The sequence below is a fragment of the Rhea pennata genome, chromosome Z (genome assembly GCF_028389875.1).
Source record: "Rhea pennata isolate bPtePen1 chromosome Z, bPtePen1.pri, whole genome shotgun sequence".
Classification (NCBI taxonomy): domain Eukaryota; kingdom Metazoa; phylum Chordata; class Aves; order Rheiformes; family Rheidae; genus Rhea; species Rhea pennata.
In genome coordinates, this window is record NC_084702.1 from 77,995,327 (window position 1) to 78,022,674 (window position 27,348).

Sequence of the window (27,348 nt, forward strand, 5' to 3'; positions counted from 1 at the left end):
ATTCTGGTGCATTTTGGCTGCAGCATGTAACATTGCATTAGGGAAAAAGTAAAGTATTAATTCATCTAGATACAGTCTAGGGAGCTCAGCTGGAATGACAGAGGCCTTGATTAAATTCTGACTCCACCTACCATTGCTCAAGTTCTTGGTTATCTTCTGGAAGAAGGCTTAGCAAATGGGTGACACAGCTGCGTGGCAGTACTCAAAGCATTTGATGCACATCAACAAAATCAAGTGGATTACATAAGACTAATAAATACTTCCTATGTGTACCTTGGTGTAATAGTAGAATTACACTGTTTACACTAATACTTACTACTGCTGCTGCCTATGAAAAAATCTAGCTGTCTCCCAAAAGGAAGTCCCCTCAAGACCCCTAAGTCTGCTTCTGCCACTGCTGTCAGGTCTGTAAGGTCCAAGAATGAAGGCAGCTGCTGAAGTCATGCCTGCGATGGCTGGGTGCCCATACTTTAAGCTTGATAAGTAACCAGTAGCATGGCACAGTAGTTAACTTGCTTATTATAAAATATGGTTGAAATCTTACTACCAGGACTGTTTTACTTTTTCAGGACAAGTGCTCTAAAAAATAATAAAACTTTTCTGACTTAATGTGAGACTGTTGCATCCCTTCAGGCAATTTAGCAAGTGCCTGTGTCAGATTCTGATTAGTGGTACAAACAGCATCTTCAGTAACAGATACCAGTTTTAAACACTTTATTTAGAATGGCTTTTGAACCTCTCAGCACTCTTACTGTTCAGGTAACTGTACAGTTGTGATGCAGAAAGCACTGATCAGCTGCAGGCCCTTAGGCAGAAAAACTCATGAGTAGCATGGCTTTATTAAGAATAAATCATGCTGAAAAAACCCTGATCATTTTAACAGGTAGAAAAAAGTAATAGAGGAGGAAAGGAGAACAACGGGTAGGTGCAGTAATAAGACCAACGTGAATTGAAGACAAGCACTGAGGAACAGAAATGCAGCATTCAGGATGGGAGTACAGGGCAGACAACACACAGTACATCCTGCTTCAATATTTCTTCTCCATGTATTTAGTTCAAATACTGTAACAGAAGACAAAAAGCACCAAATATCTCAGACTAAAGAACTAAAGAAAAGGAACAGAAGATTGGAGAAAACTGAAAGGTGATAACTAGGGAAAAGAATAATTTGAAATACAGTTACTCAACAGAAACACAACCCTTGGAAAAGTTGCTGTGTCAACATATATAGACAAACTGTTACTCCAGCTCTGTGCAGGTGATTTGATTTTCCTGGTCTAACCTCTTGCACATATGGCACTGAGGAGGTTATCCCTAGAAGTGTGCGCATGCATGTGTGAGGAAACACTGCATACACAGAACAAAGCAGCAGAGTCGGTCTGACTAGAAAAGCCACAATTAGATGGCTGTGTAATACAGAACAGTGTGTTGCAAAATCCTAAACATGTAGTTCTAGTTAGGTGAGAAGAGCATGCACCTACAGCATTTTGTCTTCCAAAAAGACAAGTCCCCACTACAACAAGTCCAACTGCAGTATTCCCAAACAGGACACTGCAGCTACTGAAGTGATGGAAGCCATGGGCAAAGCACCCTAGAAAACAATTCTGCACTGGATAGAGTATGAGAGAGAGGGAGACTTTGTTTCCTTACAGCTGCCCTACAGAGCATGCACTTCATCAGATGTGGGCTGGCACTTACAGCAAGGACAACAATGATTCTATAATCCAAGCAGTTCTTATCACCTCTGAAAAGTTGTCAGGTGAGAGAGTCAACTAGAGCTCAGTGGTGCAGAGAGAGGGCATGGAGGGGTTTTTTTTTGGGTAGGGGGGAAGCATCATAGTTCTGGAGTGACAGTACACACTTTGTATAATGCAGGGTTTGCATAGATAGGTTGTCCCCTTCCCAGCCCCAAGAACATTAAGAGGAAGAGTCAGTTTAGGATTTTGGTGCCTTTGTGAACATGAAATCAGGAAGAAAGCCAACACCTTTACAGAGGCTTCCCATACCTTCCAGGTCAGGAGGGAACAAGAAAAGTATAAAACACATGGCTATTTCAGAAAGCTTCATTGTCTTAAATGAAGTTTATTACAGGCCCCCACTGAAAGTATTAAAGATTCACCAATGCATACACTTATGCACCTTTGTCCAGGCTGTTGTTCTAGAGTAGTTAAGTGCCTTATCTTAATTTTTAAAAAAGTGGTTTTTTTACATTATTGCTGTTCTGACAACAAAATTAAAAACCATTTTTGGACTCCATCCAGCAACAAAAACATCAGTTTTCCCAGAACAAGCCAAAAGGGTAAAAACAGGTTCTGAAAGGGCCTCTTCTCTACCAGCTACTTAATGAGCAAGAAAAAAATTCTAATCACTTTTGTTCTTAGTGTAAATGAATTTACTCCACTTTTCAGAAGGCAAATCTTTTCAATAAATATTGGAATAACTTCCAAGACATTGCAGTTCGAGACACAAGCAGCTGTGCTATTTCTCCTGGAGTCCCATGCTGCCGCTTGTTTCAGTCCAGTGAGATGATGTCGGGAGCGCTGCCTCCGCTGCTGGTTATAACTCCAGTCTCGCTCCTGCTCGAGGAGCTAACGTGAGTGCTGCTCTCGTGGTGACTGGTTGATGTGATGATGCTGCCAGGCGTGCTGCTTGTTAAGGTTGAGGTGAGACTATCCAAAAACATAGGAGGACAGTACTGCTTGAAACAAACAATGAAGAATGAAGAGACTAACTGCACAAGGGAAATGTATGCTCTGAAGATACATCTTCCCTACAACAAGCACAAAACAAGTTACTAGCAAAATGTCATTAAAACATGCATGGTATGAACCAGAGTTCCACAAACTAGCAAGGAAGCAAGCAGAGATGGTAGTTGCAACCCTTCTTGCTTATCTTCCCCATTTTCTAGTAAGTGGTTAGCTTCAGCATTTACTGGCACATAAGGAAATACCATCATGACCACAATTAATAAAAGCATTTGTGGACTGTTCACACTCCTCATTGTTGTAGGGCACAATTACGTATTTCAGGCTCCTTTCATCCTGAAAGGTAACAGAATACTCTTTGCTAGTTCAGAGATCGGAGTAACTTCCTCCTCTGAAATGCCAGCAGCTGTACTAGTCACCACTTTCACGGCATGCGTCACTGCCAGCAACATTGCATGCAGACCTCTAAACACTTAACAGATGAACTGCAAGTCTGATTAAGTTTTTTTTTTTTTTTTTAATAATTTAAATTTCCCCAGATGGAAGACAAGCCTTTTCAAAGTAAAGCTGAACACCACAAGTATTTAGAAACTGAAAGGTTGCCAAGCATACAGAGGAAGTGACTATTATTTAAAGACTCCCTCCCCCCCCCATAGTTAAATAAATCTTAATTTCTCTTACTGTGGGGATTCCAATTGTAGAATATATATGTTTGGAATCCTGTATGTTTGGAACAGAGCCTGAACTGTTCGAACTGTCCAGTAAGGACATGTTGTAGCACTGCACGACCTTCTGACGTCTCTCTATGAATAGATTTCTGGTATTTCCCCCTTGGACAGCTACAGTGAAGTCCCATTACTCCTGTTTTCTAGTGATAGACCCAGAGAGGAAATACAAGGTCAGCTTCGGATCCTGTTGTCTTCGTTATGGAGCTGATATTTCCCTTTCTTTAAGGCCTCTCTCTGTGAGAATCTAGTTACAGTAAGTCATTTTTCCTAACTTTGTAATTTAAAGTTTGTGTTTCCAGGACAGGAGAGGCACCAACTAGTTACTTTTGACTTAGGAAATTTCCATATAATCCAAAGCCTGGCCTTCGGATGTACAATAGAAGAGCACAAAGGTCATGATGGTTGTATCCAAGTCAGTGCTATGCAAGTATTTGCTTTAGTTCTTGTGCCTGGATTTATTATCGTGAATATGAAGTATATCTTCCCTGAATTCATCCTTACTCTATTACCAACTGTATTTGCAGAAATGTATGTTCTTCTGCTCTGTGGTTAAGTCAAACCAAGTAGATTGCAAACGTGATATGGATAGTGATGGCATCCTGACAGTTACTTAAGACAGCACATTGTGAAAAACATTTAAAAATTAAGCCCCACTGCAGTTCAGAAACATACCTGTGAATCAACTGGGATTAATGAAAGAAAATCCAGACCTAGAGGAAAAAAAAAGAAAAGATAATGGATGCATTTTTTTTTCTATTCATTTAATGGTGATAAAATTTTAAGGAACTTTGTTGTTGTAGAATAAATTTTGCAATTGTTATAGTTTCCAAATGAAGTATATCACTGTCACACCACTCTCAAGGACTACTTCAGGCAGCAGCAAAAGAGTTATCTAGTACAAGTGGCTCTTTTTAAGAATGAAAATGACATAATGATGTATTATTCACAGGATATTGCAGGGTGGTTCAGTATGGTTGCTTAGATGGAGGTTGCCAGTTGGAGCTGTTGGTTCATAATGCAAGTTTCACTGCATATTGTACCTGACTTGGCCAAACTGGGACATGAAGAGTGTCATCACATTAAAGATGCTGGAATGAAGTAAAGTCACAACATGCACAAGTCCAAAAACAAGCAGCAGGTCTCTTCCTCCACCCATGGGCAGCCAATAAGGAAACATTTCTAATATCATCCCCGTTTTGTGTCTAGACAAATAAAAGGAATGAAGAAGAGGAAACTACAAGTAGTTCAAGGTATATCCTCTGAGAGCAGTGACAACTAGTGTCCATATTATACACTATTAACGTGTAAGCATTTAGGGCATGATGTTTAAAAATATGAAGATAATGAGAAATCATAGCCTTTGCTTTGTTTCTAAATCTTGGCCTTGTTTGCCATGTCAACAGGAAAGCAATAAACCTACTCCCTCCCTCTCCCCTCACTGTCAAATCTGTTCTGGACAGCAGCATCTCTCCTCCTCCATAAGAGGAATTTTTTAAGGGATATTTAAACTCAGCTGCTTTTACACAATTCACAGCTCCTTCTATGACATTCTAGGACTTCAGATAATGGAGATGAGCAAAATGGTTCTAAACTTCAGTTGCTTCAGGTTACTCTGCTGTCCAATTTGGGAAGAGAATGGGTTTCTTGACAAGGAAGAAGTGGAGGGAGGGAGCAGAAATGGAACTAAAGAGGGCAGAGAAATGAAGGGAATGATACCCATCTCATAGCCAAACTGATGCTGAAAAATGAGAAGAGAGGCCAGAAGTGTTGCTGAGGAGAAATGGAGACAGGCAATAGAACAGGGCAAGGGAACTACATGAGGTCCAGTCTGATGCCTGTTGTTAAAGTCACCATTTCCTAGGCTCTGGGCTCATTAAAGCTCGTGGAAAACCCCAGAGTCCCTATCTACAATGTTCTTTTGAAGGAGCCAGGGTAGAAAATAATCAGTATCCCCACCTTTTGTCTGATATTTAGCAGCAGTGTTGAAGAATACATCATAGGCATTTAGGGTATGTCTAGGTAAAGAAAGTCAATAGAGGTCAGCTTACATATTGTAGCTCACCTTAAGCTTTTTCATACAGTCTAGACAGAGTCCACCAATAGAATCAGCTAGCAGAATTTCTCTCTATCTAGGGTCTGGATGAGTTAGTGCCAGTTCTATAACAAAAATAAGGAACTACTCTCCCTCAAGTTTATGACACATAACAATCAGATGTTCATAAAAAGTCTTAACTGACTACAGCAGAAAGCATTTCTGGCCACCATAACCAAAATGCCGATTTGAGGGTATAGCCCAGAAGCAGTGTTTTTGACACCAGAGTTTTGAAGAGCAATCTGAGACTGAAAAGAGCTGGATAACTTGCCTTTACTAGATTTATCTAGACATTGCTTTAGTCTAGTACTTCTTACATTCTTGTTCCGTTAAAAGAGTTAATTCTTCAATTTTTACCCACCCCACAAACTAATAAGGCTGTGGGAATATGCATTAAAAATAGTCACCACCTACCTGGCAAGTCCGATGAAATACTGGATATTGGTGGATGATGGAATGGTACTGGGTAGTCTGTTAATGAAGGAGGAATAGCAGCAGCATCAACCGTTGTCACACTGGGCACTCTTACAGTAGATGGCTGATACATGAGAACCCTGTTTCAAACAGCATGGGAAATTACAAACAACCTGGCCGTTAGTTACAGAAGAGAAATTATGCACCACTGTGCACTCTCATTCACAAAGTCACTATATTACAACACAACTATAGTGTGGCTACTCACTACACAGTACTCCACTCTAATTTCCTCTTTGATAACAGTCTTCATTATAACATGACCGTATCTTGGCTCTCAACAGCAGCTGTGACATAAGAGCAAGTTGGCATTAAAACAAAGTACAGTGCTGGAGTCATTTATAACACTACCATCCAGGAACAGAAGTGGTATTTGTAGAGTACCCTGGGAGGGATGGGCTGTTAGCCAGAGCCAGGACGAGGGCACTCGTTTAAAGTTCTCCACTGTTCCTCAGTGCTAACCTGTCACACCAAGGAGGCGACTGACCATTACTCAGCCCCTGGAGCACAGATTACCAAAATTAAGTATCAAACTTGTTGCTACTTAAACTCCAAACTCAGGCTGAAGGTCAGCTATCTAGGAGCACATTGGAATGCCCGTCAAACCCTTCTGTTTCCCTACCTTGACTGATGTTTAGTAGCACTGTTGAAGAATACATCCTAGGCATTCAGGCACCCAGCTATTTACATAAATCTTTCATCAATTCCCAACTCAGGTGAAAACCACCCAAGCGGTCCTGCTCCCAAATGTCTGGTGTCCCTCCCTTCAGCCCACCCTTCAGCCCACCAGCAGTGAGTTTTATCACATCTTTCTTCCCAGACTGCTGCACTGATGCATTTGGCTACTTCTAATTTCAAAACCTGCATTTTGGACCATCCTTTCCCAAGCAATTCGGTCTATGTAGCTTCTGCCTACAGGAAGACACCCCACAATTTTGCAAAGCCTAGTATTCAGGCAAGATTGTTTACAGGAGATGAGCTGTTCACCAAAAGCCTGTCTTAGGCTTACATTTGAAGAAGAAAAACAAGCCATGTTCACACTCAAACAGTAAGAAAAGGATACATCAGTAACAGATACACAAGAAAACTCAGTTCTTCTACAATTATAGTTGCATATAGCCATCAGTCACAAACACAGGAGCAGGATTATGGAAGCCAGTCCTGGTGCCTTCTGAAACTTCAGTAACAGATGTATTTGTAGCTATTTTGTTTTATAAAAAAGAGTCTCTTGCAGAAGGACTTCTCCACAGTCCTCACAACAAGCAACAGCACCTCAGGTATCACTGCTGAAAATTGTTGAAGACCACCAACTATTTGCTTGCCAAAGACCATACATTCCTGTGGACTACAGATGCAGCATACCTGCTCACCACTTCAACAGGTGGCAGAACGGAAGGTCTGTTATTTTCATAAAGAGACACAAGCCACTATGCTGATAGACAGACACACATCTCACATGCAAGCAGGACTAACCAGCAAGCCATTACTAATCACTGACACCTGGAATCCCTTGTGGATCTATGACTGCTAGCGAGCCTAACAAGTGCTCTTCTCTCTCCTTGCTGTGTTGGCTGTGCACCCGGCAAGCTCTCTTACCCCTGTGGGGTAACAGCAACAACTTTACGGGAAGCCACAAGCAGCAACTAGCCACGTTGCACGGAACTGGGACAGAGGAAGGCACAACAGTAAAGCTAGTCAGCCCTAGAGGAGTCAGACTCGACTACAAAGATGAAGTTGCTCACAGAGGACTTGGAAGGTGGCACAGAATTGACCAATAACCACAGCCAAGACACTCCAGTGTTTACAGGAAGATGAAGAAAAACTCATGTTTTGATTCGAAACAGCAGCATGCCTCCCTTCCAAGACTGACAAGATGGATGCAACGTGCAGCACAGCCTAGTTCCTGGCAGCCAGAGCAGATGACAAAGGCTATTACAGACTGTGGAAAAGCCTTTAAGACATTAACTTAGCAAGAATGTGTAAGGCTTCTGCACTAGGGATAATCAGCTTTCCTCAAGAGAATACTGTCTATCAGCTTGATCTGTTTCCTTTTCTAGGGAAAACATTCCTGCAAACACAGCAACAGCGCAAGCCTTTTGAGAGATGTAAAACTATTTAATAATGTTTTGCCTGTACAAAGGTACTGTATCAATACAACCTTCTGCACAGAGAGGCCTAAAAATTCTCCTCTGTAGATGTGAACCTGGATCCCAAAGAGACTGCAAGTCCATTGGTATACATATCAGTTTATCTGAGACATTACAGAATAACAACTAACTTTAAAATTGACAAACCCTTTGGTTGGGCTTCCTTGTGTTTCAGACATAAATATGCACTTCCTTTTGGCAGGTGGATCTTCCTCTTCATCAGAGGAGCTTTCTATTGTCAAGTCAATAACATCAACTTTCTTCTTGCTTACTTCATTGGCCACTGTCACAGCACATGGCTTGCTAACAACACTGGAACCTAAAAAGAAAGTAAAATGTCATTATTGCTTAAAGGCTGTTGACAGCAACAGTTTCAATTCACAACAGAACCAATCTCTTAAAACCCATTTTAGCTAATCTTCCTTGCCACTACAGAGGATGTCAGGGTCCAGAAACAGTTTTACTAGCAGCAGTGTCATGTTAAGAGCAGTAAGCACAAGCTTTTAGTTTCACTCATCAATTTAAGGACCTTAAAAATATATTATTTTTTTAAATAAATTTTTTTAAATTTAAATTTTTAAATTTAAAAAGTTTTAAATGTTTTAGAATTTTTAAAAAGCAAGTGTTATAAAAAACAAAAACCACAAACACATGCACACTTTTAAACATAGGACCCCCCCTTTTTAGTTTAAATGAAAGGGTGAGAATTGTTAACACACACACACACACACACACACACTCTGCAAAGTGTTATCCATACACATTATCCTAGCTTCAATGAAGTCTCCAAGACATCAAGCTTTTTTGTGGGTTTGCAACCAGTACCCAGATGCACATACTTTCTATCTTGGTGCACTGTGGACTTGAGACTTTCACAGCTTCTTTCTTAGGCCTCATAGGACACCATGAACCATCTTCTTGGAATTTAATTTCATCTACATCTGAACATTCATTTAGGATTTCCATAAAGAGTCTGAAAAATAAAGGTTAAGTTGCTTTGATTTTGATTCCAGTCTTTTGCTAAGTGAAAGACAAACAGCTGAAAAGCTGATTACAAGGAACTTTGAACCACAGCATTTACTCTCCTCCTAGTTCCCCCTACTGAAGGGCTCCAATTACAGTCTTTGCAGAAGTCCATGGGCATAAATCTAAACATCACAATCTACCCATATTCAGCTCAAACATTATTGCAATTCATAGACTTCTGTACACAAGCAGAAGTCATCAGCTGTTAAATCAAGTTTGACATGGTTTGAGTTAAAACTTAAGTCCAAAGGCTTAATAGTAATAGGTTTGTGTAAAGGGGATACTATCTCATCCCTAGATGTCATATTTAGATTTGTCCAAAGGAGACAGGTTGTATGTCAAAAGCTTAATGATGCACTTAGGACATGAGTTTACCTACTTTGTTACACAGTAACTAAAGGATTCTAATGGTTCCTTCCAGCCTAACATATTTTGAGGAAGAAAGTAGTTAGAAATTGCTAAATCTCAAGTCTCAACAGTAACTATCAAGTACACCATGAAAAAATTTCACAAAAGTAATTCTGTAATCAGCAGACCCAGTCTCTTACCCATCTAATATTAGGCTCTCATAAGCTGCCTTTTTGTCACAGACAGGACAAATCCAGGTAGGCTTCTTTTCATTCATTTGAAGATAAAGAGCAGCATCAAAACATTGCAGGTGTGTGCAAGTAACAGCCCGGCACGGGATTGTCAGTCTCATCTTCCCCAGCTGCAGAAGATGTATTAAAAGAGTGTCAAAACAGCAGAAAGCTAAGTAGGCCCTGGTGGCTAGCAATGAAGCCAGATGCCCTCGGGGAGGTTAAGTCTCATCTCACCACTGAGGTGCCCAGTGTACAGGTCTGTGCCTGCCCACCCACTCTACCGAAGCACACAGGGCACTCTGAGGAACAATTAAAGCAGCCCTCAGTTTTTACTAAGGAGTCAAGATCCACCAGCAACATTTCAAAGCAGACTGCCGCAGCCTGCACTAGTATGGTATTCATATTATTTCTAGGATTTTATTTTTGCTACTAAGCTACGGCAGCACCCACTTTATCATTTCCTTTTAGCCAATTATTTTAAAGGTTTTTTTGTGAGCTCCAGTTAAATTTTGACAGACTGGCATTGCAACTATTTTAAACACATGACATAACAGACCAGTCACAAATGTAAAACGACTTTCTACCTGGGAAGAGAAATCAAGGCAGCCTTTCCTTGTTGCAAGTTGATCAGTTTAATTTCCTTTACAATAGTTGGTAGTATAAAAGATCTACATTTTATTTCTCACTGTGCCCTTCAATTAATCCGTTACCCTATCCAGATAGTCTCAGTGCCTCAGTACTGCCCAATTACTGTTTTTTTTAAAAAAAATCTCAGTACACATGTACATAGCAACTTGATTCTGACTGCACTGAAGTTGAGGCATTCATAGTTCTAAATCACAGTTGGTTGAATGCTGCTACAATCAGGTGCTTGTACATGCACCCTTCTCCCCCATATTTTATATTTAAGAAGCAGTATATAAACAAAACCCATTTAACAATTAGAAAAGCAGGGCCTTTTGAAATCAGCCCAGTTCTAAACTGAAGATGGAAACATAGATCTGTATACTAAATTTCCAGCCTTACTTACAGGACACATCAGAGATACTCGCAGACTGGTTGTGGCAATCTCACTATCAGGATCTGCAGTTAGTTTTTCTTTAACTGTTAAAATAAATTAAGAAGTTACACACAATCTCCATTATTTAAAATGCTATTTTTGATTCCCCAGTATACAAATGTTTCCATCTACCTAAAAAATTAAGCATCTAGGAAACTTGTTCATAGCAAATACCAAGTTAACAGTAATTTCACTATTTCCAGGCAACCAGCAAACATGGCATGTCATAAGAGTATTTTGATGCATGGCAGATGCAGTAAGAGCTACGGTTGGTAGAGCAGACTCATCCATACATACAAGGAGATAAATAAAAGGGTGGTACAAAGACAGGAATAACAGCATCATATGCAAGTGAAGATAATACGGATATTTAGGACATCTTTTGCTGTGCCCTCCACAGCAAATGGTGTCCCGGCGTTCCTGTGAGAACACCTCAGCGTAGCCTCTAGGTGTAGGTCCCTGCAGTAGTAGGCACAGTGAATCAGTGCGAAACAGCTCAGCAACAGCAAGGGAACCTCTGATCTGCTCTGGGCAGGGGCTTTTCTCCTCCCTCTCATCCCCAAACTGCTGCAAGTCTGCTGAATATTGCTAGTTCTGAAGAGCTACACCTGTCCTCAATAAACATAGATAGGAAAATTGATTTGACTTACTTAGTGCTCTGGAATGATCAGGGTTTCTGATACCTTTCATTTTTAACCTCTGCAAAAGCATAGCTGAAGTAAGCTGACGAACGAGATACACAGACATGGAGTAATTCTACAAAAAAAAAAAAAAAAAAAAAAAAGATAAGTTACTTAATAGAGTACTTCCAACTACAGCAACAGCTCAATATTTACAAGAGTCCTAGCATACAGTAAAAACAAACCTGCACCAGTTTTCCTGCTTGCTAGCTGTATTAGAATAGTATTACCAGGTGACCTCATTACTGTGAAAGTCCAACATTCTGCCAGAATCATTCTGCTAACCAAGTCCAATTATTGTCTTGCTCCAGTTGTGATCTAACTGAGAAACAATTTGAGCTTTTCAACACACTCTAACATCTAGGTACCACCCAAAAATTTAAGCACACGAACAGCTACCACCATGCTGCTCCTTAGCCACTGTAGGAAAAGCAGCTCTTACTTAGATCAGCAAATACAGTTACTAATGCACACATGAAACCATTCTGTAGGAAAAGGGGAGGGTTGTTTTATTTTAAAAAGGAGGGTCATATCTTGCACTATTTATTGCCTAGAGAATGAAGTCTAGACTCAAGCCTGACCAACTCTGTTGGATTTATGCCTCCTTTGCTCAGCAGCTTTGCTCGATCATTCAAGTGTTGCCACCAGCACAGTCCTGACTTGCCCAACCAGCTGCGAGCGGCCTCTCAGGCAAGCAGGACCACTGCCACAGCAGCCTAAACGGATCTGCTGCTGAATGCTCACTGCTCAGTTGTATCAAAGCACTTCATTTTACAGACACACCTAGAAACCAGTCAAATACATGGCAAGAGCCCTGCACCAGGGGAGCCTGGGGACGCTCCGCACTATCCCCGCTTAATGGCTTCATTTAAACGAAGAGTCAAGGTTTGCTACGTGTGCTCTCTGAGTAAGAGTGGAGCATCAACTCTGAACCACAGAACTCCCTTTTCAGGGCAAGGAGAAATGATGGGACCACCACCAACTTATTTGCTTGCACGGGAATGTATTTTGGCAGATGCAGGAGAGAGCGAGCATGAGGACAGCAGGAAAAAGCTAAGGCCACACACACCGCCATGGTCATTTCAAGGCTCTCGTGCCTTATGATTGGCAGGCAATCACTTAGATCTCTACCCCTGCTCTGTTTTAGAGGAGCTTGACTGTCAACACTGCCCTTCATCCCCTTTTTGAACTTTCTCAGTTTTTTAAAGCTTGTTTGTTCATATGTATATATACATACATGACACATAGATCTCATAATAAGTTCATGCTGCGGTCTTACTTTGAAACATATGCCCAGTTCATATAGCTTTCCTTTCACTTTAAAAGTCAAAAGCTCTTTTGATAATTGAGTCCAGAAAGACTGATAAAAGTAGCCAGACTGAAGAATGCCTAATCCACTATTTAGTAACAGCTGCAAAGAACTACTTAAACCTAACCAAAAAGAAAAGAAAAGAAAAAAGAAAGAAAGAAAAGCAGCAGCAGCCACCACACCTCCCTGCCTTCTCTCCTTATTAAACCATGAGGGAGGAGCATCTAAGCAGTCGTTCAGCCATTCTAAAGACCAGTTCCATTTAAACTCTGATTAGCAACTTTACATTTTGAAAAGCAATTCATCTACAGGCCCCAGAAAGCAATGGGTATCCCGTTTCGGTCACTACCCTACTCCCCATCTCCTGCCACCTGAACTCTAGCATGCACTTCACCCACTGCAGCTTTCCATGAAGGTTAAAATTGCATTATAAACATGCTTTCATCTTCTTTTTCCCCTCAGCTCTCCATTTTTCCCCCCTCATCTGCACTTGAGGAGCTGGCTCTTCCTTTCAAGTCATCCAACACCTCAGAGGAATGTACTCAGTTGGCAACATAGGATATCTGAGCAACATGTTCTCTATTACAAACACTAGCATAAGCACAAGTCTGACCAAGTATGTCCAAGGTCCACCAAGTCCTGGGCCAGCTGACACTAGCAGCCCAATAAATCCTCCCAGCAACCTGTCATTTAAGAGCTTTGAGCTGAAAGTTCCACTTGGGTTTGGTTCATTTGCAAGTGTAGTTTTAATCAATTCAGGTTATTTTTGTCAGGGGATGTAGGGGGGAGGATTTCAAAAGAATGAAGATGGAAATATCTATTAACCAGTTCTTCATAGGAAGTTAAATTTGGTTTTGTAGAATTACTCACTGTCATTTGATTAGAAAATAGGAAATTCAAAAATAAGTGTATACGGCCATACTCCCACAGCCTTGGCACATCTGGTCCTTTTTTAAAAAGTCTGCTCCAACAGATGTTGAGAAACATGCCTTTGAAGATATGGCTACATAACCTTATTTTCATATTACTACACCATCAAGATTAAAAAAAAAAAAAAAAAAGCAGGCTTCCCTTTTTGTTACTTTGTCATGCTCAAACTGTTTGGTACCATTTATTCCCCCAAAAGATTCAAAAGATTTCAGGGTATTTAACACACACAGTTCATGTTCATACATTTCAGGCAATCCCCAATGGCAAATCTACTTATAAAGCTTTTACACTTAAAAGGAACCTAAGAACCCATATTCCCCTTCCATGTGAATACTGCAGGGAAGTTTTACATATGAACTGTAAATTATCACGCTTCTAGAGCTTACTTTATTTCCTGGAATTCATAATGACTTCATACACTTATTAATAAACACTTATTGGCATATGCATTGCCAGCAACATCAGGAAGTGGGGAGAAAGGGAACACCAGGTGAGGTTATTTAGTCTACTGTCCACATTCACAGAATACAGTTTACCTTTCCAATTTCAGAAGCCCAGGAAATGGAAATCTGGTTTGGCACTGCAGATGACAACCTAACTAGAGATGTTATGTTCAAGGGGCGTCCAGGCCTCTTCTGTTCAATTCCATTTTTTGGCGGTGGAGCATATCCCTGTGGGAAGAAAGGGCAGTGAAAGCGTTACCAACTCTCCTCAGTGTACTCTGGAACCTGCTGAAACTGAGACTTGCTGGCTTTAGGCAGAGTTGTGGAAAACAGGTAAGCCTAGAGGTTCTCTAGACTGGATACTGAAGTCAGTATTCAGTTCAGTCTTTGACAGTCCAAAACAATAATGAACCACAATTTCACAGCATTTGGGGTTCTAAAAGTAATTCTACAGAAATGATGAAACAATGGAAAAGAACACAGTTTTGGTCCAAGTGAATATACCATAAGAGCAAAAAGCAATGTTGATGTTTTGTCCTCCCTCCACCCCACACCCCTCAAAGATCAGAAGCCCACAAAGACAACCTTCATGATAGGTGAACGCAGCAAGTCATGAAGGGTTAAATTTAGTGATATATATAAGAGATACAACACAATCTCATACCAAGAGCTACGCATCTTATTTAGATACAGTCACTATTTGAATTTTAGAGTCCAAGTGCTAATTTAAAATAAAAGATGCCACTGTAAGGCTTTTGCTTTGCCTTTGCATCAACTATAGCTAGCACCATCTGCAACAAACCATCACCTGCACTCTGGCCAGCTCCCTGAAGATGAGCTGCACTTCAAGTATCAGCTGTATTTAAGAGAAGAGTAATAAGGTTTTTTTGTTTGTTTCTTGCTGTTGACAGAAGCAAAATAAACCAGGTATTATTTGCACAGCTTTTTCTAGGCTTTGTTGAAGAATTTCACACTCAGGACAGGTTCTCCCTGCAGTCTTGTTCCCTCTGTATGTTTACAACCTGATTCAGAAGCCATCTGGCGCCCCTTCTGCTTCTGGGCAAGCCTACACCCTCACATATCATGAGCAGAAAGTACCTGTGCTACGTAGAAAGCACCTGGCATAACTGCAGCTTATTCATCTTGTCCTGTGTCTGTCATTACAAGAACAAGCCACTCCCAATAGAATTTATCTCCAAGTTCCTGTTGAAGTTCAAACAAAGTCTGAAGTCCCCTCTTGCAGGTTCGCTAATCAAAGAGATGGATGACGAAGAGCCACTGTCAAATCTTGTTTTCAAAGCAGAGATTTTTATCGTTTTAACCACAACATACTGTTCTTTTCCCTACACTTCTTACCAATAGACTTAGCTCTGTGCATTGAGAGGAAAAAAAACATTTTCTTCTATAAAAAAAGTTATCTTTTATCAGAAGGATGTCAACAAGAGATTAGAACCCTATGCCTGGCACAGGAGTACTACAGACTGCCAGATTTTGTTTAGTTGAAGACAGTGCTGTTCTATGACAGAAACTCTCCTAGAAAAGGTATTTTTAAAAACAGGTATACATGCATATCATTTTACCCAGAGAATAAAAACCACATATTCATAACCTAACACTCAAAAAAGAATTACTGAAAAAGAAGTCAAGTCAGAAAATAAAAATCAGAAGTAGCAGACAATCACTGATGTATGTTATTTTATCAGCAAGTCTCGCACAGGGCACATAGGATGTGTTACCATGTCCGTCTAACAATACATAAATAAAAACAATTTGGAAGACCACTGCTCTGGTAGAGCCAATTTGAGATCTTTGACTTCTGCGGGAACCTGCTCAGGAACTTCTTGCAGATTGCTTTTCTTCAAAGTGGCCAGCACAGGACACATATCACGTCACCTTTTTCAATAGTAGGTCACACATCTCAGCATGAAACTAATTTGGTCTTCCAGTTTTTAACACTTTGTTGTTTCAACTGATTTCAAAGTCTAGGTATGTTGATAACCTAGAGGCTTCACTGAACTGTTAGCTCTGAGAAGGGTACTTAGGAATATCTTCACATAGCACCAGGTGAGTATTTCTCAAGTTGCCTGCTACTTTCCTCTTTTGAAGTACTGTGCCGACTCCAAAGGCAAGAAGCCACACTAGGTCAGAAAATACAGATTTTCCTCTGGATCTTTTGTCTGGCCAAAAGTGGTGGACAGCAACTGCTGAAGAATTCTAAAAACAGTTCTCGCCCCAGATGACAAGTGACATAGCTGCTAGCAGGAATCTTTCTGAACGTGCTTTATCACAGAATACGGAGGCAGCAGATGTATGAGGACTGCTGACATTCTCATGTTTGAAAGAATGAATGATTTGCCATTTCTTTAATCAGACATGACAGCTGCAGCAATTTATGGAATATAAATACCAATCGTTTTTGCTGCAGTGGGCTGGGCCTTTCACTATCATGGTTCCCTTTAATGAGCTTATCCGGAGCAACACAGCATCTTTGCAATATTCAGGAGAGTATTCTCATACAAACTAGACTGGTCACAGCATGAGGTTCTTTACTCTTGGTCTTTAGACTGAGGTTACTTCACTCCCAAGAGAGAAAAAAAGTTTCCTTAATTTTTCCAACTTTCTTCTTTTTTTTTAAATTAACAAACAGACTTGGCAACTCAAATGCTTCATTCCAGTCAAGCTTTCGAAGTTTTCTTCCACAAAGCAATCACCTGGAGGACAGATTTGATCTTGTATTCCTAGAACACACTAAAAACCTTCCCCTCCTGGCCTTCTGAGGCTCCAGCAAGAGTGTCCTAACACAACCAGCGCCGCCTGGCAGCAGCTGGTTAGCCTGCCAATTCTAGTGGCTAGCATATGCCAAAGTTATTTGGGTCTTTAACTCCTCTGTGCATCTTGTGTCTGTTGCAGCCAGAAAGGTATCAAAAGGAAGTTTGATTGCTCTTCTGTGTGGCCTGCTTTGAGAGGTTTAGGTCTCTTTCAAAGGAGAAGAGAACAGTGGTCTATGGAGGCTCCCCAGGAAGAAAAACAAGTCTTTTAGATGGTTTTTGTTTTGTCTACATTTGCCACAGGAGAACTAAACAGGACAATCAGCTGCTGTAGTGCATTACACACAAAACCTGGCCAAGACACCAGCATACAAAGCACTACTTTTCTTTTAAGTAAGAACAAGTACTTAAGAGATGAACACAGCTAGCTGTTGGAGCTCAGGGAAACACGCTATTGCAACGCACGTTGGCACAACCCGCAGCAGTATCGGCACACTGGCAGCACTACCCTGAAGCTTCTGATAAGCACTGCAACTAAGGACGCAACTTAGAGAGCAACAGGAATTCGGACATCTGCAGAGCTATCAACTGCTCTTCCAGGCAAAGCCAGAACGGTGCCACGTAAGGATTTTTCAAGTTGGCAAAACAAATGGGCATTACTGATCAACTGCAGGCCTCACTTCTGAGTTAGACGATAGCAGTCTTTGAGGCAAATGGTTATCTTACATATCCTGCAGAAGAGCCACTAGAGGGATGCAATCTGTGACCAAACCAACAGGCTAGAGGAAACAAAAAATGCCTGCAGCAGCATGTAGGCTTAAGCTGTATCTGTCATTCAGCTCGCACTCAAGGGGAGGAGGTTTCCAAGAGTCATCTATTCACCCTCTCACTGAAAGTCTCTGCTGAAAGAATCAGCTTTAGCGATATACAGAAAGACCCTGTAGGATCTAGATCTAAAGCAAAGCAAAAATCCAAGTTCACAGCTAAGGTAGGTTGAGACTGACACACTATACAAAGTGGACAGCATAGCATGGCAAGATATAAGCTGTTTTAGCAAGACAGAACCAGCAAACATTGACATCCACAAGATAACGGATCCAATTCTTTTTGATGGGATGCTTAAAGAAAGGAGGATGTAATCTGCAGAAGTCAGGAAATTCCAGAAGTTTATCACAAAGAACCTGATTTACATCTGCAGAAAGTAATGACCAGAAAGCATATGAAAGAAGAAAAAGAGATCCTCTTGCACACTAAAGAGAGAGAAGATAGCAATGCAATGTTTAAAGAAGTAGGAAAAAAGTTAGGGATAGTCATTTAAGGAAAACAGAAACAAGAGTCACAGTGGTGCAGAAAGGAAAAAGATCCCACAGAGCTGACACGCTGAGAAGGCAAGCGTTCTGCTAACAAGGTTTCCCATCTTCTCTCCCCATCCAGTGTTTTTCAGCAATACTGGTGAAAAACTCTGTGCTTCCATCTATCTTCTTCCTTCCAGAACTATTTTGGAACAGGCTGCAAAAGCAGCCCTGTTCTACCGGAAGAGGATACCCATTCCAGAGGTTCTCTCCTTCCCCCCCCCCCCCCCCATAAGTTCACTTTTTTGTCTTCATCTATATTTAGACCTTGGGGTGACCCTGTCTAAACACTTACTTACTCTGCTGATTTAGCATGTTGTACAAAAGTTACAGACACTTCATCCTGCAGTTTCTTACAGCTGCTAACAACTTTCAGCTCCAGCATTAGCCATTGCTGAGAACCCTAAAACTTTTCTATTCTTCAGCCCCACTCTGAATATGTCTCTAACTAGACAGATATAGGACAGCAAACAAACACGCACACTAAAGGTAAATACTATTCCTTCATAACAAGGAGGGACTCAAGCCAATACATGAACCCACATAGCCCAAATAGCAAAGGCAACTGTCAATCACATCAAATAAACTCAGTATGAAGATTTACGAGGAGCATCCCCCATGCAGATGCTGTTTTCTTCTGCTACTGTTCTGTCCTAACTGCAACAGATCAGGTTTGTTGCATGTGGCTGAAATACAATTAAGCAACTGTAACATGATTAATGTTAGTAATGGGCAACTTGCACAGCAAATGCACAAACCATACGCTTAACAGCAACAACGAGAGAATTAGCAATAGAAAGAGAGCTAACAGTTTAAGCAAGCTAACAATACACAGAAAAGAAAGAAAAAGACAAATACGTCACCAAGTGCAAACAAACAAGCTTACCGGCAACGGAAACAGCTTTCCATTTACTTTAATACACAAACTATTAGGGTAATTATCTTCTTGAGGGCAGCTTGTCTCTGCTAGGCATAACCTATATCCCCAAAAAGAAGATGTGTCATTTTCAAGTGTCATTACATTTAAAACAGTTCACATATAACTTGACTAATGTAATCCAAACTCTTAGTATAAGAAAACACTTAGGAAGATACCTTAGCTGAACTTGGACTGTGTAATCTCTCCTGCCTCCTGGCAAGAAGTCCCTGTGACAAAGAAAGGAAAAGAGAAATACCCTTTTAGACCGCAAATCTCACATTGCAGTCATACACAGAAAGAACTGGCGTGCCTGGCCCAATATCACTAAACTTCTGTTCTTCCTTCTCCTCCCCTCTTTGAATTAAGATAAAGCTATCAAGTCTTATAGGCAACGCCTCTACTATTTTAGCTACTGCAAATTAAGCAGAACTTTAGGGTCATCATCCTCTATTCATAGTCACAATAAATTATGACACTACCAGGAAGAACCAAATCCCATGAATTCTTTTGGGTCACACCATAACTCTTACAATAACATGAATCCTGGGACAGGAGGAAAAAGCAGCCTTCCATTCTCCCAGCCAGGAAACATCCAGGGAAGAAAAGCTTACCATCCCTCCAAACAGCCATGATTATTTAAAACTGAGTAATTTTTAACTCCCTACTGGTGCAGGATTGCCCCCAACTGCACATAACTTCCATGCAGATTAATTCCAGACAACAAGAGCCTCTTACCCCATATAACATCTGTCAGGATTACTCCTCCACACCTGAAAGCTTATGGGATGCATACATACACAAAACAAGCTATACGAAAAAAACAACAAAAAAAAATCTCCTGAAGCTTTGCAAAAAGTCATCTACACTAGTGCCACCCTTCCCACTTACCTGGAAATACAAATTTCTCTGACCTGCTGAGGTGTTAAAGCAAAGATAAAAAACTTCTCTTGAAACCTCTGAATACTGCTCTGTACTGAAAAGGAGAGAAAGAAAAAGAGGTTTAACCATAGTGATTAAAGTCTAACACAGGATTCACAACCGAGATTTCCTGAAACAACACACACATCGCTTACGAATATAATCAACTTCTTGTTGCACCGCCTGTAACTGTCAACAGGAAAGCAATGGTACAGATCATTCATTCAGCTATATTCAGACGGCTTAATATCACATTACACTTTGGTAATGAAGAAGCTTGGCAAGCTGCATTGTAATCCTCAGAGGGAGGAAGGATAAGCTGAAGCTTCCCAGAGTTCTCACACATCATCAGAAGAACGCAAGACAAAATACAACACTGGATACTGGGGGGGGGGGTTCAAACAGACAAGATGTTGACAGCTATTGAGATAGTAAGAGGAAAATGTGCATAAGAGGTTACTAATGGACAGCTGGAAATTATTTAATTCAAAACAGCTAAAGGTAACCATGCCTTTGGGGAGGAAGGGAGGGAAGGACCCCCAGTGGGGGGTCAAAGCATCTGCCCTGCAAGGAATGGCTGCGAGAGCTGGGCCTCTTCAGCCTGGGGAAGAGAAGACTGAGGTGGGATCTGATCAGTGTGTACAAGTACCTGAAGGGAGGGTGTCATGGGGACAGGGACGAACTCTTTTCAGTTGTCCCGTGTGACAGGGCAAGAGGCAACAGGCAGAAATTGAAGCACAGGAAGTTCCGCCTGAGCGTGAGGGGGAATTTCTTCCCTCTGAGAGTGACAGAGCACTGGACCAGGTTGCCCAGAGAGGTTGTGGAGTCTCCTTCTCTGGAGATCTTCAAGGCCCACCTGGATGCAACCCTGTCTACCATGCTGTAGGTGACCCTGCTTGTGCAGAGAGGTTGGATGAGATGATCTCCAGAGGCCCCTGCCAACCTTACTGATTCTATGATTCTATGAAAAAGCTACACTGTCATGGTACACTTCAACATTCAGAGAAGAGAAAAACCTCCATCCGAAACACACACAGGAAGGACACAAACATGAAACAGAATCCAAGTGAAGCACACGCACCACCTTCCTCAAACAACTCAAAGGCACTACACCATGTTTGGATGCATGCACAGCACATGCAGCATTTTATATTTCAAAATAGTACTCTAGTACGTTTTTAAAGGACCGCATTTTCTCTCACTGAATTGAGGGAGAGTCAAAACAAAAATCCACATCTACACCCCCCCTTATGTAATCATATTAGTATAAAAATATCGATGCTGAGCCTTTTTAAAGGGCCACAGTGATGCAGACTATATTCCTAGCTCTTTGACCTACTCTGCATATTTGCTTCCTAAATCCTTAATTCTCAAACATAGAATGAACAAGTTCTGTGCTTCTCAATCCACCAAGTCTAATAAATCATTGATTGTGGATGGTTGAAGTTAAAAAATATTAAACAAAAGCAGCATCGTCTCTAAATTTGTTCACAAATTAGTTAAAGTGATTTTCAGCTACGCTCATACATTTTCAACATCAAAAGAGCCCATTCCTTGTATATGCCATGAGCAGTGAGGGAGCTGGCAGATGTTATTGCCAGGCTGCTCTGCATCATCTTTGAAAGGTCCTGGAGAACTGGAGAGGTGCCTGAGGACTGGAAGAAAGCCAGTGTCACTCCAGTCTTCAAAAAGGGCAAAAAGGAGGAAGACCCAGGTAACTATAGGCCAGTCAGCCTCCATCCCTGGAAGGGTGATGGAACAGCTCCTTCTGGATGTCATCTCCAGACATATGGAGGAAATGAAAGTGACCAGGAGTAGCCAGCATGGATTCACCAAGGGGAAATCCTGCTTAACCAACCTGAAAGCCTTCCCTGATGGAGTGACTGGCTGGGCAGATGAGGGGAGAGCAGCGGACATTGTGTACCTTGACTTCAGCAAGGCTTTCAACGCTGTCTCCCATAACATCCTCCCAGAGAAGCTCAGGAAGTGTGGGTTAGACGAGTGGACAGCGAGGTGGGTTGAGAACTGGCTGAAAGGCAGAGCTCAGGGGGTCGTCATCAGTGGCGTGGAGTCTAGTTGTAGGCCTGTGGCTAGTGCTGTCCTCCAGGGCTCAGGACTGAATCCTATCCTGTTCAACTTCTTCATCAATGACTGGGATGAGGGGACAGAGTGCCTCCTCAGCAAGTTTGCTGATGATACCAAGCTGGGAGCAGTGGCTGACACACCCGAGGGCTGTGCTGCCATTCAGAGAGATCTGGACAGGCTGGAGAGCTGGGCAGAGAGGAACCTCACAAGGTTCAACAAGGGCAAGTGCCAAGTCCTGCACCTACGGAGAAATGACCCCATGTACCAAGACAGGCTGGAAGCTGACCTTCTGGAGAGCAGCTCTGCAGAGAAGGACCTGGGAGTGCTGGTGGACAAGTTGACTACGAGCCAGCAATGTGGCCTTGTGGCCAAGAAGGCCAATGGTCTCCTGGGGTGCATTAGGAAGAGTATTGCCAGCAGGTCGAGGGAGGTGATCCTGCCCCTCTACTCAGCCCTGGGGAGGCCTCATCTCGAGTCCTGTGTCCAGTTCTGGGCTCCCCAGCACAAGAGAGACATGGAGCTACTAGGGAGAGTCCAGCGGAGGGCTACGAAGATGATCAGAGGATTGGAGCATCTGCCCTATGAGGAACAGCTGCGAGAGCTGGGCCTCTTTAGCCTGGGGAAGACTGAGAGGCGATCTTATGAATATCTATAAATACCTGAAGGGGAGGGGGTGTGAAGGAGATTGGGCCAGACTCTTTTCAGTGGTACCAAGTGGCAGGACAAGAGGCAACGGGCAGAAATTGAAGCACAGGAAGTTCTGCCTGACCATGAGGGGGAATTTCTTCCCTGTGAGAGTGACAGAGCACCGGCACACGTTGCCCAGAGAGGTTGTGGAGTCTCCTTCTCCAGAGATATTCAAAACCCAGCTGGACATGATCCTGTGTAACATACTGTCCCTGTTTGAGTGGAGGGGGGTGAACTAGATGATCTCCATAGGTCCCTTCCAGCCTCAACCATTCTGTGATACAAAGCTACTCTTTGCATCTCATTTCCACGCTCTTCCTCAGATACAAACCTGAGTTGTAGCTCCAGCTGCTGTCATCCTCAGGTACTGTGTTCTGGAAGGGGGCAGAATTCTGATTTGGGAAGTTGAAGGCAAGCAAGCACTCAGTTAACATCATAATTTTCCACCCTCTCTCACCGATTTCCAAGAGGAACCCAAATGGTACAGAACCAGATGATTCTCTCTTATAAGGACTAGGTAGCATGCAATGAAGAGTCTATGGTTTTCAAGTGGAAAAAAGAAGAATTCACATGCAGCCCTAACTACAGTTTAGTGACCCTCTCCAGAAGGCTTTCTCCTTTCAGAAACTGGAAAGTTTCCCACAGTGGAAGTAGTCAGCCATTAAGAAAATTTTTTAACATATTACTGCCATTTCTAGGTTTCATTGACCAGAAAACAAAACCTAATTACACAACAGAAATATAGTGCAGAGCACATGCTGCTTTTAATTTTTTCAACTGAAATATTTCAATTGAAATACTAACTCTCTTCAATTTCAAAAGAAGGATTTAAACAGGACATCAGCACACTATCAGTCTCTCTTGAAATGCCATAGTAGTATTAGCTATAGAGCTGTCCGATACCAAAGCAGCAGCTATTGTACTAATGCATACTTTCTGACATTAAACGCTTTAGTCTCATCAAAAAGGGTGTCACAATATGTAAACAGAAGTGACAACAAGCATTACAAGTAACGACTGCTACTTTAGATGCTGGAGGATGACTGCCAGTAGATGCCTTTCCTGAGGTACAAGACACAGTCTAGAAGACACTATTATTGCTTAAGAAACTAAACTGTTTTAGAGGATGTAAACAGCTGACAAATAGTTGAAAACATTTCTACTGAGAAAAACCGCAAAAGGATGATATCTACACCAAGGCCAAAGTTTATTTGAGTAACACAACATTTATCAAAATGGCACTCTTACACTGATGTCTGCTTTTGCTATTTGGTATTTAACACAAAACTCCCCTTGTTAACTGTAGTCCCCAGCTATGCTACTCACTTCATATCATTCTGCCATTTGATTTTATAACCTAATTCAAAAGCTGTGCATCAAGTCTTCATCTGAGTGCACAGCTGCATGCTAGAAAACTGCAAGCAAGGCATCCTTCTACTGCAGTAGTGGAGAAATTAAGCAAATTCCATGACGCTTTTAGCCTCAAAAACAATATCGAATTGAACATATCTCTGAATCTTGAAGCAGGTTCTTTTCTATAGGTCACCCCAAAAAATTATTATACAGACTGAAACACAGATTTGCACTTGGCTGAAGTCATAGTTACCCAGGCAGAAGTCTTACAGGGTTCAGATTCCAGTATCTATTCAAAAGCTGTTAATGAACCGGGGAAAGAAAAAAAGAGGAAGTTATCACTTCCATGCTGAATCATTTGTGCATAAAAAACTGTTTTAGATTGATTGCATTACTGCAAACCAGACCATGATATGTAAAACAGGTTGTACTCGCATCTCGTTGAAAAGAATTTCTTCAACATTTGCCAAATAAAGACAATAGTTATGTTGAAGTCCTAAATGCTTCTGCACACTGAGCAGCAAGTTACTATTTACAATCAGTTGTTATTACTAAATCATTATGCAACATTTTCTACTCTATACACAATGTAAGACAGGTTGAATTTCAAGATAGAAAACAACCTATTTCCAAATAATTCAAGTGCCTTTCTCTTCTGAGCATACTGAGAAAGCTAACCAAGATTTCAAGTTATTTGGAACACGAAGCTCTACTCTGCCGCACTGTCCTGGTTAAAACATAAAAACAGGTAGGCTGAGACTCCATCACAAAACTGGGTTTAAAAAAAGCTGAAAGCTGGATGTTTGCTGTACAGTGAAAGCATGTATTGCACTGCGATATGCCAAAATCTGCAGAAATGTTGCAATGAGATAGATGCAAACTAACAAACTAGTGGACTTGTTTTTCTGACACTGTAGCAACTTACTACTGAACCCAAAATCCACTTCCTGATGGCCCTAACAAGTGTGCTTATTTGTACCAGTCAGATACCTCAGGCCCAAATCTTCCAGACAAATGTAATTTCTTTAATATTCAAAAGACAAGAAATTTACGTTTATCTTCAATTATATATTTGCAGAAGAGAACACTGCTTGCTGCAGCGTGGCTTGACAATATTGGGGGGAGAGTAGAAGAAACGTAGAGACGAGAAGGGAAGGAAGTTTCCACTTTTTACCATCTGCAAAAAAGCTTTTCACTGAGCTTAGTCTTAGATGTTGCTGAAGTTGATGCTATTTCACAGATAAAGCAACATGCAGAACTATTAAACACTTACCCAGGCTCGTAGGTTTGATGAGCACGTCAAGCACATCATAGAAAGGTAGGCTTTTCAGTTGAACATCAGGATGAACAGGTGGAATCGGAGGGGATGGCTGCTGCATCTCAAAGTGCGGCTTAGTGTCTTGGAGAAGCACCGAACTGACAGGCGACGAGGGAGACTGAGGTGCAACTGATGTAGACGGGAGCGGGTGAATTCCAGCAACAGCTAAGTCGGGCTCTACAGGAGAGGAACTACTGTCCAAATTGAAAACTGCAGGTTTTATCGTCGATAAGTCCGAAAGTCCTTCAATTGTCCTTGGGTACCGACGCCTATAGAGTTCTCTGATTTTTATCTGAACTGCTGGGCTGCAGCCACTCTTCAGTAAGTGCAGTGCCCTCATCAGGAGGTCATGCTTCCGCCCACTTTTATTACGTCCAGCAAAGCCCAACAATACTTGCAGTTCAGAAACACGAAAACTCGATACCATATTCTAGAAAGAAAACGTAGATAAACATAGGTGAACCAACAGCACAGGAAGCGAGCCTTTCCAAGAAGCATAGCGAAGTAAACTTTCAGCATTATAGTTTCACATTTATCATCTTAGACACGTATTGCTCATGGTCTTACCCAACACAATTGTATTTAAGTTTCAAGTGAAAGATTGAAGTGTCCAGGAAGAGGCTTGGAGTTGACTGGATTATCTCAAAAGACATCCAATTCCCTCACAATTCAAACAAAAACTCATGCAGCAGTATCCCAATTTCAGAGAAAGCCAGAAGTATCAGCTCTATCTGCTTCACTTGAAGAAGCACCAATTCAGATGAATGTTTAAACACTATTGCCACCTATACTCAAAATACTTTTTCTTAAAGCATGTTGAAGATCTATATAGTTTATTTTGAAGCATCTTTTACTTTGGGCAGGACTTTAAACACATGCCCGATCAGACACGCATGTCAGCTTTCACTCTTAAGTGAATGTCGCAACAAGATAGACATTTTATTAAAAGTTACAGTATTTCACATTAACAAACTGTTTAACCACCACAATTCATTCTTCCAGACTATGACAGAAAACTTCCTGTTCTCTTAATATCACGTTTTGGCACCTTGAGATACTGAAGGAGCTCTTCAAAGAAAATACCTAAGCAAGCAGTACTCTGATAAGAGTTTAGAAAACAAACAAAAGCCCTACTACAAACTAGTAGCTTGACACATGCCCCTGATCTTTTATTTTTGTGAATGAGCTCTATTTTGAGAGACATGTAAGATTGTCTAGTATTCTGCTATGCAATTGCCTTCCTATTTGTACGGGACTCTTCCCAAATACCAAGGATGCTACGTTGCAAAGATGAAAGACCATCTGATTAATCTGGACCGCTCTACTGTACTAATTCCGAATTCAAGGACTTGTAAGTGAAGGACCTAACAGAAGATACAAAACAGTAGACGTCTAGGATCATAAAGAACTTTTACAACAAGTTTAAAATTGAATTGTTGACTTTTAAGCAGTAGCCTTACATAGAATACTTGAAGCTTTGGACATTGGTAATAGAAGGTATATAACTCTCAAAAATGCAATGTTCTGGGTTTATCTTCCCCAAACCCTACCGTACAGTTATAGAGTTTACAACTGTGCATTCTAACATAAACCTGCTCTCAAGCAAAGATTTTACACATAACTTATGTTACAGTCATACAGCAGTCACAAAAAGGAAAAAAAATCCGAACTCCCTCTGCATCCCCAGCTGCTTATTCCCTTTTCTCTCCCCCTGATCTGTAAAAATTATTCTCTCAACATTAGGGAACTGAGCCAGATGAGAACTCAGTTTTT

General features: G+C 41.4%; 1 protein-coding gene across 4 annotated transcripts in view; it reads right to left on the minus strand.

Annotated features, from left to right (window-relative positions):
* Window positions 1-810: 810 nt before the first annotated feature.
* Window positions 811-27,348, minus strand: part of PIAS2 (protein inhibitor of activated STAT 2) — a 33,671-nt gene continuing 7,133 nt past the window's right edge. For 2 of the 4 annotated variants that reach the window (XM_062599112.1, XM_062599111.1), the window contains 13 exons: window positions 25,531-26,005; window positions 20,103-20,187; window positions 19,391-19,441; window positions 19,182-19,272; window positions 14,269-14,403; window positions 11,464-11,569; window positions 10,784-10,857; window positions 9,721-9,881; window positions 8,986-9,119; window positions 8,294-8,465; window positions 5,940-6,079; window positions 4,106-4,143; window positions 811-2,695 (listed from right to left, as the gene is read on the minus strand). In XM_062599112.1, coding sequence (XP_062455096.1) covers window positions 2,513-2,695; window positions 4,106-4,143; window positions 5,940-6,079; window positions 8,294-8,465; window positions 8,986-9,119; window positions 9,721-9,881; window positions 10,784-10,857; window positions 11,464-11,569; window positions 14,269-14,403; window positions 19,182-19,272; window positions 19,391-19,441; window positions 20,103-20,187; window positions 25,531-26,005 — 1,845 coding nt within the window. In that variant the 3' untranslated portion in view covers window positions 811-2,512. Of the gene's footprint in view, window positions 2,696-4,105; window positions 4,144-4,167; window positions 5,449-5,939; window positions 6,080-8,293; window positions 8,466-8,985; window positions 9,120-9,720; window positions 9,882-10,783; window positions 10,858-11,463; window positions 11,570-14,268; window positions 14,404-19,181; window positions 19,273-19,390; window positions 19,442-20,102; window positions 20,188-25,530; window positions 26,006-27,348 lie in introns of those variants that run through there. The other 2 variants (XM_062599113.1, XM_062599114.1) reach the window with 2 other exon arrangements.